Consider the following 15,270-nt stretch of genomic DNA (forward strand, 5'->3'; position numbering starts at 1 on the left):
AGTGGGAAACTACACTATCTACACACTATGATGTTGATGTTTCCAGTTGATAGCGTTGTTAGCTAACAGAATAGAAAAAGGCCTTTATGAATCCCACAGTGGAGAAACAGATACCAGCACACTGCTGTTTAGCCTGTCACAATAAGACAGTTTCATACTGTGACTGTAAAAAAAAAAAAAAAACACAAAGTGGTTGAAAAAGTATTGATGAATTTTAACACAAATACGTGTTGCAGAAGATTTATTTTCATGATTAAGTGGCGCTGAAGTCCACACAGCTGTTGATTGTTGCATCGGTCACTACGTTATTGCTTTGTGTTACCATGTTGTGTGCTAACGGACGACAGGAGGAGGAAAACAGCGGAGACGCCTGGTTCACCTGGCAGCATGTCAGGGATGCTTCACAATATGTGTTGAAGGAGCAGAAACAAGAGTGAAGCGAAGGAATCTACTACTACTACTACTACTACTAATAATAAAAATAATAATAATAATAATAATAATAATAAACAGCAGAGACAGGAGAGCAGGGTCAGAGCTTCCTGGAGCCACCATGGAGCAGACAGCACGCCTGCATGCTGCTGCCATCAACACCTGCCTGTGTGTGTGTGTGTGTGTGTGTGTGTGTGTGTGTGTGTGTGTGTGTGTAAACTTGTCATCAGCAGAGAGACAATACAAAGGTTTAACAGTATTAAAGGTAGGTTTCTCCTTTTGAGGACACAAATTCATCATCATCATCATCATCATCTTCTTCTTCTTCTTCTTCTTCTTCATCATCTTCTTCTTCTTCACCTCCACAGAGTCTCAACCAAAACAAAGAAGAACCTGCCGCAGGTTCGGAGGCAGGAGAAGGAAGAATGCTCTCGGAGTTCATATCCTGTCAGCTGACCACCGCTGCTCCTCCCACTGCTGAATGACTGCCAGCTCCCCCCGCTGTGCTGCACAGAGCCGAGTGGGCGTGGCTACACCTGGCTGGAGAACAGGAGGCTCTGGCGTTTGCTGTCGGGTGTGGGAATGTTCTCCAGCTGCAGGAAGTAGAGAAGAACCTGGACCTGTGGACGCAGGGAGAGTCAGCACCTGGGCAGCAGGACCTGTCTCGCCTGAGGAGGGCGCTCTCACCTGGGCCATGACCTCCAGGGACCAGCTGTCGTTCAGGGAGACACCGTGGGAGGTCTTGCCGTCCTTCTCAGACGGCCGCAGCAGCGTGGGGCCGAAGACGGTGGCCAGGTTGTGGAGGGACATCTTGTTGAGGCTCTCCATCTCCGTCACCCTGCCAGAGGAACATCAAGGTCAGCCTGAAGGTCACCCGAAGGTCACCGCCGTGCTCCTCACAAGTCAAGCGGCGGAGTGAACGCTGTTCATAACCACAAGTTTAGTGGATAGGAAGGAGGGTTAGGGTTAGGGTTAGGGCTACCCTAACCCTGCGAGGGGGAGGAGCCACGGCGAGAGCTCCAGGCTCTGCCTACCTCCTGAGGTGGTCCAGCAGGAAGAGGAACGTCAGCAGGTTGGGCTCCGGCAGCGACATCAGCAGGTGCAGCATGCAGCTCTCCCGGGCCACACTGTCCGACAGAGCTGGGGGCGGAGTCACAGGTCAGGGCTACCGGGTCGGGGGTGGGACCACTCACAGAAGGCCGACACCCACCGATCCCAGCGGCGAAGTTGGGGTACAGCCGGTCGGTGAAGAGCGGCTCCGGGAGCTCCCGGAAGAAGAGCTTCAGCGTGCCGGCGACGGCGTTGACGTCCATGTCCCTCATCATCAGAGACACGTCCCGGTGGTCTGCACGCCATGCCACCGCCACCACCGCAACACAACACCACAACACAACACAACACGACACGACACAGCCGTCAGCCCCGCCCACCTGCTGTGTGCTGAGCCGAAGCGCCGCTCACTCTGGGACTCACTGGAATCGAAGGCCGCCTTCAGCGCCTGGATGTCGGTGGCCACGCCCGACACCCGGTAGAGGCCCACCTCCTCCAGGCCTCGCCGCTCCACCTCCTCCACGCACTGCCGCACAATGAGGGGCACCTTGGAGCGCTCCCTCCTGGCCAGAGGAGCGACAGGTGCGTGACGTCAGAGCGGGAAAGAGAAGCCACACCCCCCGGTGAGGAGAGGAGAGGAGAGGAGGGCGGTGCTCGTGGGCTTACTTGGTGACCACGTTGATCTTCACGCCGAAGACCCCCGACTGCTTCCGTGACGGCGTCCTCTTCAGGCTGAACTCCCTGCTGCTGAACTTCATGGAGAGCTTCAGCGAGATCTGAGCGGAGAGGCCGGAGCAGAGGAACGTGTCAGAGGAACCTCAGGAGAACATGGCTACCCCTCAGCGGCTCCTCCTCCTCCACCTCCTGCCGTGGCTCCTCCTCCTCCACCTCCTGCCATGGCTCCTCCTCCTCCACCTCCTGCCGTGGACTCACCCTGTTGACGCTGATCACCGTCCTCTGCCACTCCTGGTTCTGCAGCGCCACCGGGTCCAGCTGAAAGAGACGTCCTCCTGTCAGTCAGCAGCAACACCTCTTCTCCACATCTCCCTGGGAACCATCGCCATGGCAACAGCAGCAACACCTGGAAGCCGCTGATGCTCCTGGCAGCACTTCAGCAGGGAGCTCACCTGGGGGGCGTGGCTGCTACCTGCCTGTCCCGCCTCCTTTTCTCCTTCAGTCTGATCAGCCTCTGCTCCTCCCTGCTCCTCCCCCCTCCTCCTCCTCCCTCCCACTCCTGAGGGGGCAGGCCTTGTTCCTACCTTGACCTGTCCCTTGGCCAGGATCCGGTCCACCGGCTCACCGTCCTCCTTCTGTCTGCTCTTGCTGCAACTCTTCTCGTAGCAGAGCAGCCTCAGGGTCTGCGAGCCCTCCAGTTCGATCTCAAACTCCTGGCAGGGGGACAGAACGGACACAGGTGATGCTGGGGGTCTGTGGTCAGACCCCAGGGCCTGTGGTCACACCTCACCTCATTCCAGGTGGGCTCAGTTGAGTCTCTGTGCACTCGAGTCTTTGCCTTGTTGACAAAGTAGCCGAAGGAGTCGACCTCCAGGGAGCAGTAGAGATCTGCGGGCAGATGGAGGTCAGGGTCAGGAGGGTCAGGGACGGGGTCAGAGGTCGCTGCTGCTGCTGCTGAATTCTGGTCTCTTACTTAAACTCTCTGTGAAGCCCGAGGCAGAATGGACGATGACGTTGAGGAAGCCATGCAGACCCGAGGACTCGTCATCTGTAGGGGGCAGTTCTCAGCTCGTCAGTCACCCTGTGCAAGCTCACTCAGAGCCACAGGTAGCCCCGCCCACAACTGACCTTCTTTGTTCGTGGTCATGGGGATGGAGTGGACGGTCTGCAGCTTGACACAAGAGTTGGTGAGCATCTGCAGCTCCAGCGAGGTCAGAGAGAAGCTCTTGAAACCTGCAGGAGGACCAAGAGGAGCACAGTGGGTTCCTCAGGCTAGCTGGCACCCTGGAACAAAGCTAGCACCCTGGAACAAAGCTAGCGCGTGGAACAAAGCTAGCGCGTGGAACCCTGACAGGAACGTCAAACAGTCCTGAAGCATCGACAAGGACTCACAACACTACAGTACACTTTGAGCACTTTGCCTCCCTCTGCTGGCAGAGCAGGTCATTACACCGACAGGCCTGCACCACCGATGTGATCCCTTAATCCCTCGTGATCAATCTGCTCCCGTTTCATCAGATTTACAGATTATTGTTTCTCAGATCAGTGATCGCAGGATTTATTTCGACTCGCACATTCATTTGTTTCTGACTCACATTTCTTCTGCTGCTCTCGGATCGTCTCCCTCCACTCGGCGCGCTCGTAGTCCGACGAGATGAGGAAGGTGAAGCCCTGAAAGGCCACGCAGAGCTGAGCGCAGTGACGGCAGTGGACAGCAGAGGGCGGCAGAAGCGTGGACTCACCTTCCCGTTCCTGTTGGCCACCCTAAAGGCCACGTTGGGGGACATGAGGAGCAGCAGCGACTCCTGCTCAGAGAGCTTCTTCCTCAGCCGCTCCATCACTTTGGCTCCTTTGGTGGTTCTCTGAGCACACACACACACACACACACACACACACACACACACACACACACACACACACAGACTTGACAAGACCTCAGGCAGAGGCAGTGGACAACGCTGCCCCCTGCAGGTTGCTTCTCACCTTCTCTCTCTGGAGGTCGTTCTTGATCTGAGACATTCGGATCTTCATAGCGTCGATCTCCTCGTCCTGGACCAGCGGGATGGAGGTGGACTCACAGTCCTCAATGGTCTGGAAGGTCAGGTCAGCCAGGGGGAGGTACCACTTACAGTCGTACTGCTGCCCCTTCCTGTGCCAGGCAGAGTGACAACCAGGTCAAAGGACAACCCTGCAGTCTCAGATATGAAGCTGGACCTGGACCTGGACCTGGACCTGGACTCACCCTGCAGCCTGTTTCTTCAGCTTGGTGCAGAGCAGAAGGTCAGTGAAGAGGAAGACATGGCGGAGCTTGCGGGAACCTTCCACCACCTCCACCATGAAACGGTCCCTCAGTAGCTGACGGTTCTGTTGATGGGAACAGCATTATAGAACTCAGAACCCAGAACCAGGTCCTGGTCACCAGCAGGTCTATGTTGAGGGGAGAACTTGGAGAGTTCTTCAAAAACCTGCTCAATGGCAAAGCACACGTTTCCAACTGTGTGCCAGCAGGGAGCAGCAGAGGGAACCATGATGCTGCTGAGCACCACATTGGGTTGGTTTGGTTTGGTTTGGTTTGGTTTGGTTTGGTTTGGGTTGGGTTGGTTTGGGTTGGGTTGGTTTGGTTTGGTTTGGTTTGGGTTATGGTTGGGTTGTTCTGGCGTAGGGAGGTTGGTCAGGGTCACAACCCTCACCCCAACATGTGGACTTGATGCTTTGTTTTGACTCAGATGTTTTGTTTGTTGGACTGTTGGAATAGAAAGACAACTCACACTCACTTCCTCTCACATGTCAGCTGACAGAGAAGGGTTAGGGGTTAGGGTCGTCTTGAGGTCACCTGATCTCAGACAGTTCCAGGAAGGTTAGGGTAGGGTTAGGGTTAGGGTAGGGGAGGAAGTACAGCATGACGGCAGGGAGGGAATCCCAGCGTCAGCATCTTTTCAACCCTGCAGTCATGTGACACGGCAACCAGGAAGTAAAGCAGAGGCTCTGTGGCCCGCGCTCGGACTTCCGCTCATTGTTCCAGTCGATAATCTTCTGGAAAAGTCAACACACCCTCTGGGACCTGGGAGCGACGACCTGCCGGCCAGCCGGGCCAGCCGGGCCAGTAACACAAACACAACACTACACAACCTGTGTGCTTGGAAACACTCCAAGAGCCAGAAGTCTGAGCCTGGTGGGCGGGGCCACTTCCAAGAAACAAACACAAAGAACAGGAAGTTCCTCCCAGGCCACTGCAGAGGGCGCTGTGACCTTGAGCTGCATTCTGGGAAGCAGCGGTGGGCGGTAGGGGGGTGAGCCTGCACTTCCTGTTGCACCGGCCAATCAACAGTCAGTGAGTCAGTCCCCCCATCCACACACACACAGGATTCCTTTGAGCTGATAGCGTGCAACAAACAACAGGCACCTTCAGCAGGTGATGTCAGACTGTGGCGTAACACCTGGTGTTGGGGACAACAGAGTTCACCACTGGCTGTGTCAACACTGAGGGAAGGGGGAGTGGCTGAGGGTCAGCAGGGAACCAATCAGAGCCTCTGCTCTGACCTCTGTGCTGCCTGCTCTCAGACAGGAGCTCCACTTCCTGTGTGAGGTCCAGACAGGAAGTGGAGCTCCACTTCCTGTGTGAGGTCCAGACAGGAGCTCCACTTCCTGTCTGAGGTTCAGAGAGGAGCTCCACTTCCTGTGTGAGGTCCGGACCTCACCTCGCCTTTCTTCACCATCATGGACTGCCGTCGCGGTGTGATCTCCTCGTTGATGCTGGACAGGAAGTTCTGGGAGATACGCAGGGCGTCCTGGAGCAGCGGGTGGTCCGAGTGGCTGGGGGGCGTGTGCTTCAGGAGGTCCTGGTACAAAGACGTGCGGTCAAGTCCCGCCCCTGAACTCGCCCCCTCCCAGCCCTCGAAGCTCATCTCCGTGGACTCACGTGCAGGACCAGGGTGCTCCGGGTCACTCGGTCCACCGGCTTGTAGAGCAGAGCTGCGGGTCGAAGAGCAGACGTGTTACCGCAGCAGGACCGAGTCCCAACAGTAGGTGGCGCCGCCGCCGCTCTCACCTTCCAGAGAGTTCTTAGCCGTCTGCTCCTTGCAATCCCCGCAGCTTCTCACCTTCAGATTCTGGGAAGAAAGAGCACACGGTTGAGCTGCGCTGGGACACCCGCACCGCCAGCACCGTCCTCCAGGGGGCAGCAGCACTCCGACGTGGCACCAACCTCTGATATCTCTGCCAACTGCACGTTAGCCTGGCAGCACTTGTCAGCCGTCTCCACCGCCGTCTGGTAGTTGTCCACGAAGGCTCGGTAGACCCCCAGCTGGCTGGCCTGCAGAGGGGGTGTGTGTGTGTGTGTGTGTGTGTGTGTGTGTGTGTGTGTGTGCGTTACAGACTGAACCCTTTCACACTGCAGTCATCAGACTGAATCAACAGCGTGGTCATGTGACCTACCAGCTTCTGGAAGAGGTCGCCCACGCTCTGCTGCGGGCTCCAGGCCCGGACCCGGGGCAGCAGGCCGTCGTAGAAGTCCTTGTGGATCTCGTGGAGCTCAGGAACCTTGAAGAAGATGGTCTCGATCTGCTGGAGGCTCAGGACGGGCTGCGAGGTGGTGGCCGCTGCCCTCAGGGGCTTCATGGGCTGGAGAAGGTGGAAGCAGTCACGGGTGAGGGAAGACCCTGCAGCAGCAGCAGCAGCAGCAGCAGGACCTCCTCACCGGTCATCAACTGACACCTACTATGAGCAGTGCTTCCAGGTGGCTCAGGTAGGTCTCCTCACTGGTCAGGATCCCCGACAGAACCCACCTCCTCATCTCCAGACCCTTCTCCTGGTCCAGCTCCACCTGGAACACAGAGGTGAGAGAGAGAGGTTCAGCTGAGTGGAGGACAGAGGAGCAGCAGGCGTGTGGTGGAGGTCTTCCAGACGTCCCGTCAGAACATAAGAAGAGCAGCCTGCAGGGAGGAGGAGGAGGTGCTGCTGCTGCTGCTGCTGGAGGAGGAGGAGGTGCTGCTGCTGCTGCTGGAGGAGGAGGTGCTGCTGCTGCTGCTGCTGCTGCTGCTGCTGCTGCTGCTGGAGGAGGAGGAGGAGGTGCTGCTGTTTGATGTTCCTCAGCAGTGGCTTTAATGAGAGACTGCAGCTGTTTACGGGACCTTTTACACACAGTGATGTCATTTACGAGAGGCGCCAGCGGGGGCGCCGAGTGTCAAGCTGCTGATGAAGGAGTGACGGTGCATCATGGAAATCCTGCCGCAGCTGCCGGCGAAGCACTGACCCTCTGGATGCACCTATTGCAGGGAAGGCAGGCGATGCTAATCCTAGCGTTAGCATGTTACATCATGGCGACACGGAGAAACCTGTCTTAGTCAGGAAAAGTGTGAGGGATTAATGCAGAGCTGAGAGATGAAGATGCTGACTTCCTGGAGCAGAGGAGAGCAAGAAGAAGAAGAAGAAGAAGAAGAAGAAGAAGAAGAAGCTGCAGCTGTGCTTCCACTGCCTCCAGAACTGCACAACATGGAAACATCACAATAAAAAAGTGTTGATGGAAACACAGAAACTTCTCTCAACCATGAGAGGCTTTCCAGACAGATCAACGGTCAAACACTGACACGTCAGCAAACAGGGTCACGTGACCACTTGACTGACCAGTCAAAATGGCGCGTAATGATTGGACGGAATATTTTTTACAAGTCACCAAAGTGAAATGTGAGAAACATTCTGGACAGCAAACACACGTAAACAAACAAAAGCAAACGTAATTCTCCTAAAATCTCGCAGGACTACAATCATGGCCGATGATCTTCACACACTAACCCTGACCCAACCCTAACCCTAACCCTGGTACCCTGGTAATCACAACTGCACTCTGTTGAAATTTTAGAAATATCTCTTTTATTTTACGAGAAAACTGTCAAGGAAACTGCAGCGAGTGTTTGAGTGTCAGCTGCAGCTCTGACTGTCAGGCCGTCTCCACTTCCTGTCAGCTGCACTCGGCCCTGCGGCCTGATTGCAGCTCAGGCTGAGGGGAGGAGGAGGAGGAGGAAGAGGAGGTGGGCGGAGAGAGAAGAGAAGAAGGTGAGCATTACCGCCTGCGTGGCCTCCAGGGGGCGGGCCAACTGCGTGTCCGGACTGCTGGAGGGGGCGGGGCCTCCACCCGGCTGCTGCTGCTCCTCGCTGGCGTCCAGGTCGAAGCCGCATGACGACAGACTCCTCCCATCTGCGGTGGGAAGACAACAGCCGGCCAATGAGCAATACCGCAGCCGACCACCGGGGGCTGAAGCGCTCTTTGACCTTTGCACAGGCCTGGGCAAACTGGGGCCAAATGCGGCCGTTGATATTAATAGTCAGTTCACGATAAAACAGCTGCATCTCATCCGTGCTTTCAGTGTTTCTGTATTTTAATAAAGAAATAAAAACCGCTGGGCGTCAGAGACACAGATTGTTGCAAGGCTGTTGTTCACTTTCAGTGGACAACAGCCTTGCAAAAACAGTTGCTACACATCATCTCCAATGAGGTGGCTCACCCAAACACTCCATCCATCTGCTGCTGCTCCGGCTCCTCTGTTCTACAACCCACTGTGGCCCCACCTCTGCCTTAGCATCATGTACGTAGCATCACGTACCATCACGTACGTAGCATCACGTACGTAGCATCACGTACGTAGCATCACGTACGTAGCATCATGTACGTAGCATCATGTACGTAGCATCACGTACGTAGCATCATGTACGTAGCATCACGTACGTAGCATCAGGCGGCTGCTTGAAAGCCAGGTATTGCATCTGGGAGCACAGCGTCCCTCCACCAGCCAATCACACTGATTAAATGAGGGGGCGTGGCCCACAGTTGTTTGGAGGATTTCTGTCGTAGCAAACGGCTGAGTCAGCTGAGATTATCAGCCGTGTGTGTGTGTGTGTGTGTGTGTGTGTGTGAGACTGTCCTGCCACTGAACGCCATGGAGCTGTGATAATGATGCTGTAATACCGTTACGTAACAGCAGAGGCCGACAGCTGCGGCGGATCAGACCCCCAGTTGATCCATCTGCACGCCTCCTCCTCCTCCTCCTCCCTCCCCTGCTCCTCCTGCTCCTCCTGCTCCTCCTGCCCCTCCTCCCCCTCTGCTCCTCCTCATCAGGTCACACACGTTTTACACTAACCCTAACCCTCAGCAAACACCTGAAGACAGGTGAGCTCGGCCATCGGCCAATCAGGCGTCCTGGCTGGACGTCCTATTGATGAGAGAGCAAAGCCGCCAGCGGAGCGCTAATCCTAATCCAGCGGGATGAGCAGGGAGGGACAGATGTTCAGCAGCAACTGTCACATGACCTCCACCAGGACACCAGGACCACAAATCTGACAGTGGACCTCCACCCTGGACTTCCACCCTGGACCTTCATTCTGGACCTTCACCCTGGACTCCACCTTGGACCTTCATTCTGGACCTCCACCCAGGACCAGAATCCAGAGTCTTTAGTTGTGTTTGTGTGATCTACAACATGATACAGCGCCACAGTGCTCGGGAGGTCAGTGAGAAGGTTGTGGGTTTGATTCCCGGGCCTGGGTTCTGTCTGTGTGGACTTTGCATGTTCTGCCTGTGTTTGCGAGGTTCCCTCTGGGTTGCACAGGGGTCACCACCACATTTCAAACAAAACATTCTCTCTTACACCACAAGAAGAACAGACACAGTCAGACCCTGAGAGGTTCTGAGGAGATCGGGTCTTCCAGCGACGGACCAGCTGAGGGGGAACCCTGGAGGAGGGACACTGAGAAAAACCCTCTTCTTCTTCCTCTGGGAATGAAACTCACACATGTTGAGAATCATGTGACTCACAGCCAGGAGTCACGGTCACACGAGGACCAATCAGCAGGCAGCCTGGGACAAACTGGAGTCCGTCCCACTTCAGCCCAGTTTACAGTCAACTTCTTCATGGAGCATCGGCTATGACATCACCGCCACCGGCTGCAGCTGGCTGAGCGTCAAACCCCCTCCCGGCAGCAGGAGGCGCTGTCCTCTCATCTGCCCTTAAACCACAGCCAGTTTGGGTCAGACCAGAACCGCCACAGCAACACACCTACTAATCAGAGTGTTGGAAATAATTCCGTCAGACCACACACACACACACACACACACACACACACACACACACACAGACTGAGCCTCCTTGGGGTTCTTCTTCTGTGGTGTAGAACAGACTCACAGTGACTTCCTGCTAGCTGAAATATTCAACAGCAGGTCTGAACACCAATAAATATTAGTGAACGCCTGATGAGCTTAGCATAATCTGTCCAGCAACAGAAAACACAGGCTGCACTATGCTGAGGGTCAAAGGTCAAATTGACACACACAAGCCTGGAGATTAGAGGAAGTTAGAAATCAGAAGGTTTTCCACAATCTGGTGCATTATGGGAAAAAAGAATGATGTGGGGACGTTACAGAGCAGCAGAAAGGCTAGCACGATAGCGCTAATGCTAACTTCCAGAGTTAGCCACTTCTAAACAGCAACTGCGTGACAATAATACAGCAGTTCTGCTCAGCGGTAGCGGACTGAACTTGTGGTGCAGTTACACCGTGTGACCACCAGGGGACCCTCACAGCAGGGACAACGGCTTGGCAAGAGGACCCAGGCTGAAGTGGTTCTGAATATTAATCCTGCCTAATGTGATTCATGACAGGTGTGTGTGTGTGTGTGTGTGTGTGTGTGTGTGTGTGTGTGTGTGTGTGTGTGAGAGACACTGAGCTGTAACTCATCCCAGCATTAGTTTGATGACATCTCGCTCACATTGTTGGACTTAAGAGAAATAAATCCTTCATCTGTGTTTGGCTGCTTGGATTCACCTGCTGCTGAACTGCTTAACACACACACACACACACACACACACACACACATACACACACACACACACACAGCAGCTGAGACATTCCTGACTGCTGGTGCTGCCAGCAGCAGCACAGAGGGCCCTTTGAGAGGCAGCAGCGAGGGGAGGGGTGGGCGGGTCTCTGTCCACGGGGGAGGGGCAGTGAGGTGGGAGTGCGGGGGGGAGAAAGGGGGGGCCTCATAAACATGCCTGAGATGTTTTCTGCCCCGGTTTATCTGGAACACACAGTGTGTTGGTCTGAAAGACACACTGGCCAGAGACACTGCTGCACAACACAACAACACAACAACACCACAACACAACGACACCACAACACCACAACACAACAACACACCGACACCACAACACACCGACACAACAACACACCGGCACCACAACACCACAACACCACAACACAACAACACACCGACACCACAACACACAACACCACAACACAACAACACACCGACACCACAACACCACAACACAACAACACAGCGACGCAGCAGGACTGAACAGGTGTGTTGCTGCTGTCACCTAACCTGACTCACTGACTCACTGACTCACTGAGACTCACAGCAGTGAGTCACGGAGAAGAGAACCCACACCTGGCAATACATATACATGTGTGTGTGTGTGTGTGTGTGTGTGTGTGTGTGTGTGTGTGTGTATACATCTGTATATACACGCATAGATATACATATATGTAATAATTATTGACTATAAAATATTCACTATATTCATTCATGTTCATTTCTTGTGCAGCCAATCAGGTCTTTTCAACGGCCTCTAGTGTCTCAGTGGCCAATAAAGGTACTGCGGTCACGTTCCTGACAACAGCCTGTGACATCATCACGATGGGTGACATCATCACGATGGGCGGAATCAGTGTGCTTCAGTCACGGGCGTACTCTAAGAACTGGACACCAGACTGGCCATACGGCGCTGCAGTGAGGTGGTTCCAGTGGCCACTCGAGGTACTGCAGCCACAACCCCGGGGGAATTCCCCATAGACCACAATAGAAACTGTGTGAGCTGAGACGCTTCTTCCTTCTGTCGTTGGTTTTTCAGTCGCAATCTTTCAATCTTTCAAAAGAAATGCCAAAGGCCGTAAAATCAGCAGAGTTTCGTCCCAACGGCGTCGTAGGTGCTGCTGTGTCCCGGCCCGTTCTGATTGGCCGACGCGTTGTGATGCTCTACAGGCCTGCATGAAGTGTGTGAGCGCTGGAACTCCTTGGCTTCGGTTGCAGAGGAATTTACCGCCACTTTGATCTCAAGCTTTACGAATAACAGTCGATTGAAGTGGATTGATGACTGCAGCCCCTGGATGTGACCACACCCCCTTCATAGTGCAAACCCAGCATCCCTGTGGCGTACCAGCAACACCGCCTCCTGGTCACGCTGCGTGTTGTGTTACTGTTGTTGTGTCAATACCGCTCGTCGATGAGTGACTCTGTCACCGTGTTTGTCGATGGGGGGAGGCCACGCCCCCCTAGCCTGCGGCCCTGTCGGCGCCCTGTGCTCCCAGAACAAAGAGGTTCCCTGAATGCATCACGCTACACGGACTCTGCTGACTTAATGAGAGCGGCGCTACGACACTGATGTGTGCTGACACGAAAACACTGTGGCGGCCTCAGGCCTGGCTGGCTGAGTGTGTGTGTGTGTGTGTGTGTGTGTGTGTGTGTGTGTGTGTTGTGATGCCAGCCAGCCAATAGTGGAGCGGATGACCTGAACCATCCTGCGTGCTGGTCTGCAGCAGGTCGAGGACAGCTGACATGGAGGACCAGGTGTGCGATACAGGAAGTTAGACCACAACAAATCAGCTGATTGATCATGTGACCCTGTTTCCACCAGCTGTGCTTCCATGACACTTTTGTTGCAAAATAAAAGCCATGTTTGGGTTTGGTGCAGTTCCAGGGGCCATGGAAGCACAGCTGGTAAACCCAGGGACCGACCCAGGGACCGACCCATGACCCAGGGACCGACCCAGGGAGCGACTCAGGGAGCGACCCAGGCAGCGTCCCAGGGAGCGACCCAGGGAGCGACCCAGGCAGTGACCCAGGCAGCGACCCAGGCAGCGACCCAGGGAGCGACCCACGACCCAGGGAGCGACCCAGGGAGCGACCCAGGGGCCGACCCAGGAACCGACCCAGGGACCGACCCAGGGAGCGACCCAGGGAGCGACCCAGGGACCAACCCACGACCCAGGAAGCGACCCAGGGAGCGACCAGGACGGACCTGGCTGGCGGTGACCGGCGCTCTCTCGCCCCCTGCTGGTGCGGAGGACCGTGGCGCCGCTACAGGAGGACCTACCTCCGTCTCCATGGACGTCGGAGCCGCGGGACGTCCCGCTGGAGGTGGTGGAGTTGCCGTCGCCAGGCCACGGCTGCCGCGCCTGCTGGGAGGATGGCGCCCCCCGGTGGCCCAGTGGCGTGGGGGGGCTGCCGCTGTCCAGGGACAGCTGGGAATGCTGGGACGGCGAGCGGCTCTTCGGCCCGGGCGGCTCGGAAGAGAAGTCCTCTTCGCTGGACGTCAGGTTCTCGTTGGAGCTGCAGTCGGGCGTGTAGCCGCTGGCTGGGGAGTGGCAGGGGCGAGGCCAGGTGAGGTGGAGCTCCTCCTCCTCGGCGCCGTGGCCCATCATCCCCCCGACGTACACGCTCGTGTACGGTCGGCACGCCGGGCCGCTCTGCCGGGCGCCGCCGCCGTCTCTCTGGGGGGCGGCAACCTCACACGAGCCGTTGACGCCGCCGCCGCCGTCGGTGGTCCCGCCCCCGGCGGCGGCCCCACCCCCGGCGACGGCCGACAAGTTCCCCGGCAGCGAGAGCGGCGAGCGGCGCCGGTCCATCATCAGGGCCTGGCAGCCCAGGCTGCTGATCCGGGCCGAGACGTGGCGGTCGTTGACCTTGACCAGCGCCCTCTGCTGGTGGAACTCCATGTTGACGTAGCACGGCCTCTCCTGGCCCTTCGCCGCCGCCAGCCCGCCCTCGCCCCCCCCTGAGTGGGTCTTGGACCTCCTCAGGCGCTCAAAGTTGGACCTGAGCGCCGCCACCGAGCCGCCGCCCCCCACCACCGGCACTTCGACCGACCCCCCTCCCTGCCTGCCCGGAGACTCCGCCCCCTGCGACCGCAGCAGGTCCTGGTCCTCCTCCTGGGGGGTCCGGTGGAAGCCCCAGCGCTGGCCGTGGTAGGACTTCCTCTCCTTGGCCAGCAGGGTCTGCAGGTAGATCATCCTGAAGCGCTCCTTGTTCACCTCCTGCTCCAGGTGTCTGATGGAGGACTTGCACCTGTCCAGCTCGTGCTCGATGTCCCCCAGGGACCGCAGCTCCATGCTGGGGGGGTCCGACTCCGGGAACTGAGCCCTCCAGGCCTCCAGGAAGCCCGCCGGTTCCGCCATGGCTCACTCAGCTGCCATGGAGCTCCGGTACCACGGTGGGAGAAGTTCTCCAGAGGGTTCTCGGTGTTGTCCTGGCTGCGCTCTCGCGCCGATTGACTGTGTCCGTCAGCAGCAGGAGCAGGAGCAGGAGGAGGAGGAGGAGGAGCTTCAGGCCGGCTTCTCCTCCGACATGGACTCAGAACAGACAGAACCCGAACCTTCTCCTTCTCTGGAACTTCCAGATCCCGGAGAGCGACTCCAAGACTCCGGAGTTTTCCGCGGACAAACAGGAAGTGGGAGCCGCCGACGGCAGAGAGCAGCAGGAGCAGCTGAAGCTTTCGTCTCCAACTACAGTTCAGTTCTGGTGGAGACGGGAAAACAAGAGTTCCGACAGCCGAACCGCCTCCAGTCTAAAGGCTCGGACCGAACTGAGAGGCAGCGGCTGCCGCTTCGCTTCCCTCCGCGCGACTCGGATCATCCTCACAACTTCATTGTTTGTCGAGCAGGAGGAGCCGCAGCACGCGAGTGTCGCCACCTGACGGCCCACAAGTTCACACACTCGCTGCTGCCTCGCGGACCTGCTGCACCGCCTAGTGGACACCGCGGGTCCTGCACGCAGCGTGTCCGTCGATATGAAGGAACAATAAAATAAAAGATTCAACATCTTTCAACTCCGTAAGAGAGTTTTATTTCCACTTTAAAGACTGGACATGTTTGATGTTCTTGACAGAAGGTTCCCACTGTGGGGTTTTCTTCCACTTACAATCTTCTTTTAGTTTTCTACAACAGAATATCTGTTTAGTACATCGAATAAACTCACCTGTTGTATAAATGTGTGCTTCTTCATTTGAACCTGAAAACACTTGCAGAGCGAACCGCAGTGTGACCGACCATCACCTGGGTCAGCT

The 15,270-nt window shown here is 56.4% G+C and overlaps 1 protein-coding gene across 1 annotated transcript; it reads right to left on the reverse strand.

The window, feature by feature from the left end:
- Nucleotides 1-226: 226 nt before the first annotated feature.
- Nucleotides 227-14,946, reverse strand: LOC142886127 (breakpoint cluster region protein). The gene is made up of 23 exons (XM_076023061.1): nt 13,303-14,946; nt 8,220-8,350; nt 6,875-6,979; nt 6,592-6,777; nt 6,362-6,469; nt 6,206-6,266; nt 6,077-6,129; nt 5,856-5,996; nt 4,400-4,521; nt 4,141-4,306; nt 3,900-4,019; nt 3,753-3,828; nt 3,286-3,390; nt 3,131-3,205; nt 2,948-3,045; nt 2,742-2,870; nt 2,416-2,475; nt 2,149-2,258; nt 1,906-2,045; nt 1,643-1,777; nt 1,467-1,572; nt 1,120-1,270; nt 227-1,052 (listed from the first exon to the last, which is right to left on the reverse strand). Exons 1-23 carry the CDS (start codon nt 14,381-14,383, stop codon nt 963-965), a joined length of 3,549 nt encoding a protein of 1,182 aa, XP_075879176.1. The 5' UTR covers nt 14,384-14,946; the 3' UTR covers nt 227-962.
- Nucleotides 14,947-15,270: the final 324 nt, after the last annotated feature.

This window comes from Nelusetta ayraudi, unplaced genomic scaffold, assembly GCF_046127955.1.
Source record: "Nelusetta ayraudi isolate G7.1 ecotype Tasmania unplaced genomic scaffold, CSIRO-AGI_Nayr_v1 ptg000014l, whole genome shotgun sequence".
Lineage (NCBI taxonomy): Eukaryota > Metazoa > Chordata > Actinopteri > Tetraodontiformes > Monacanthidae > Nelusetta > Nelusetta ayraudi.

Bases quoted from the DNA above. Each gene is read 5' to 3' on its own strand.
- LOC142886127 (XM_076023061.1), bottom strand. From the start codon at position 14,383: ATGGCGGAACCGGCGGGCTTCCTGGAGGCCTGGAGGGCTCAGTTCCCG. The intron at 8,351-13,302 runs GTAGGTCCTCCT...TTCCCACCGCAG, and splicing joins CGACGTCCATGGAGACGGAG to ATGGGAGGAGTCTGTCGTCA. The intron at 2,259-2,415 runs GTGAGTCCACGG...CTCTCCGCTCAG, and splicing joins CGGTGATCAGCGTCAACAGG to ATCTCGCTGAAGCTCTCCAT.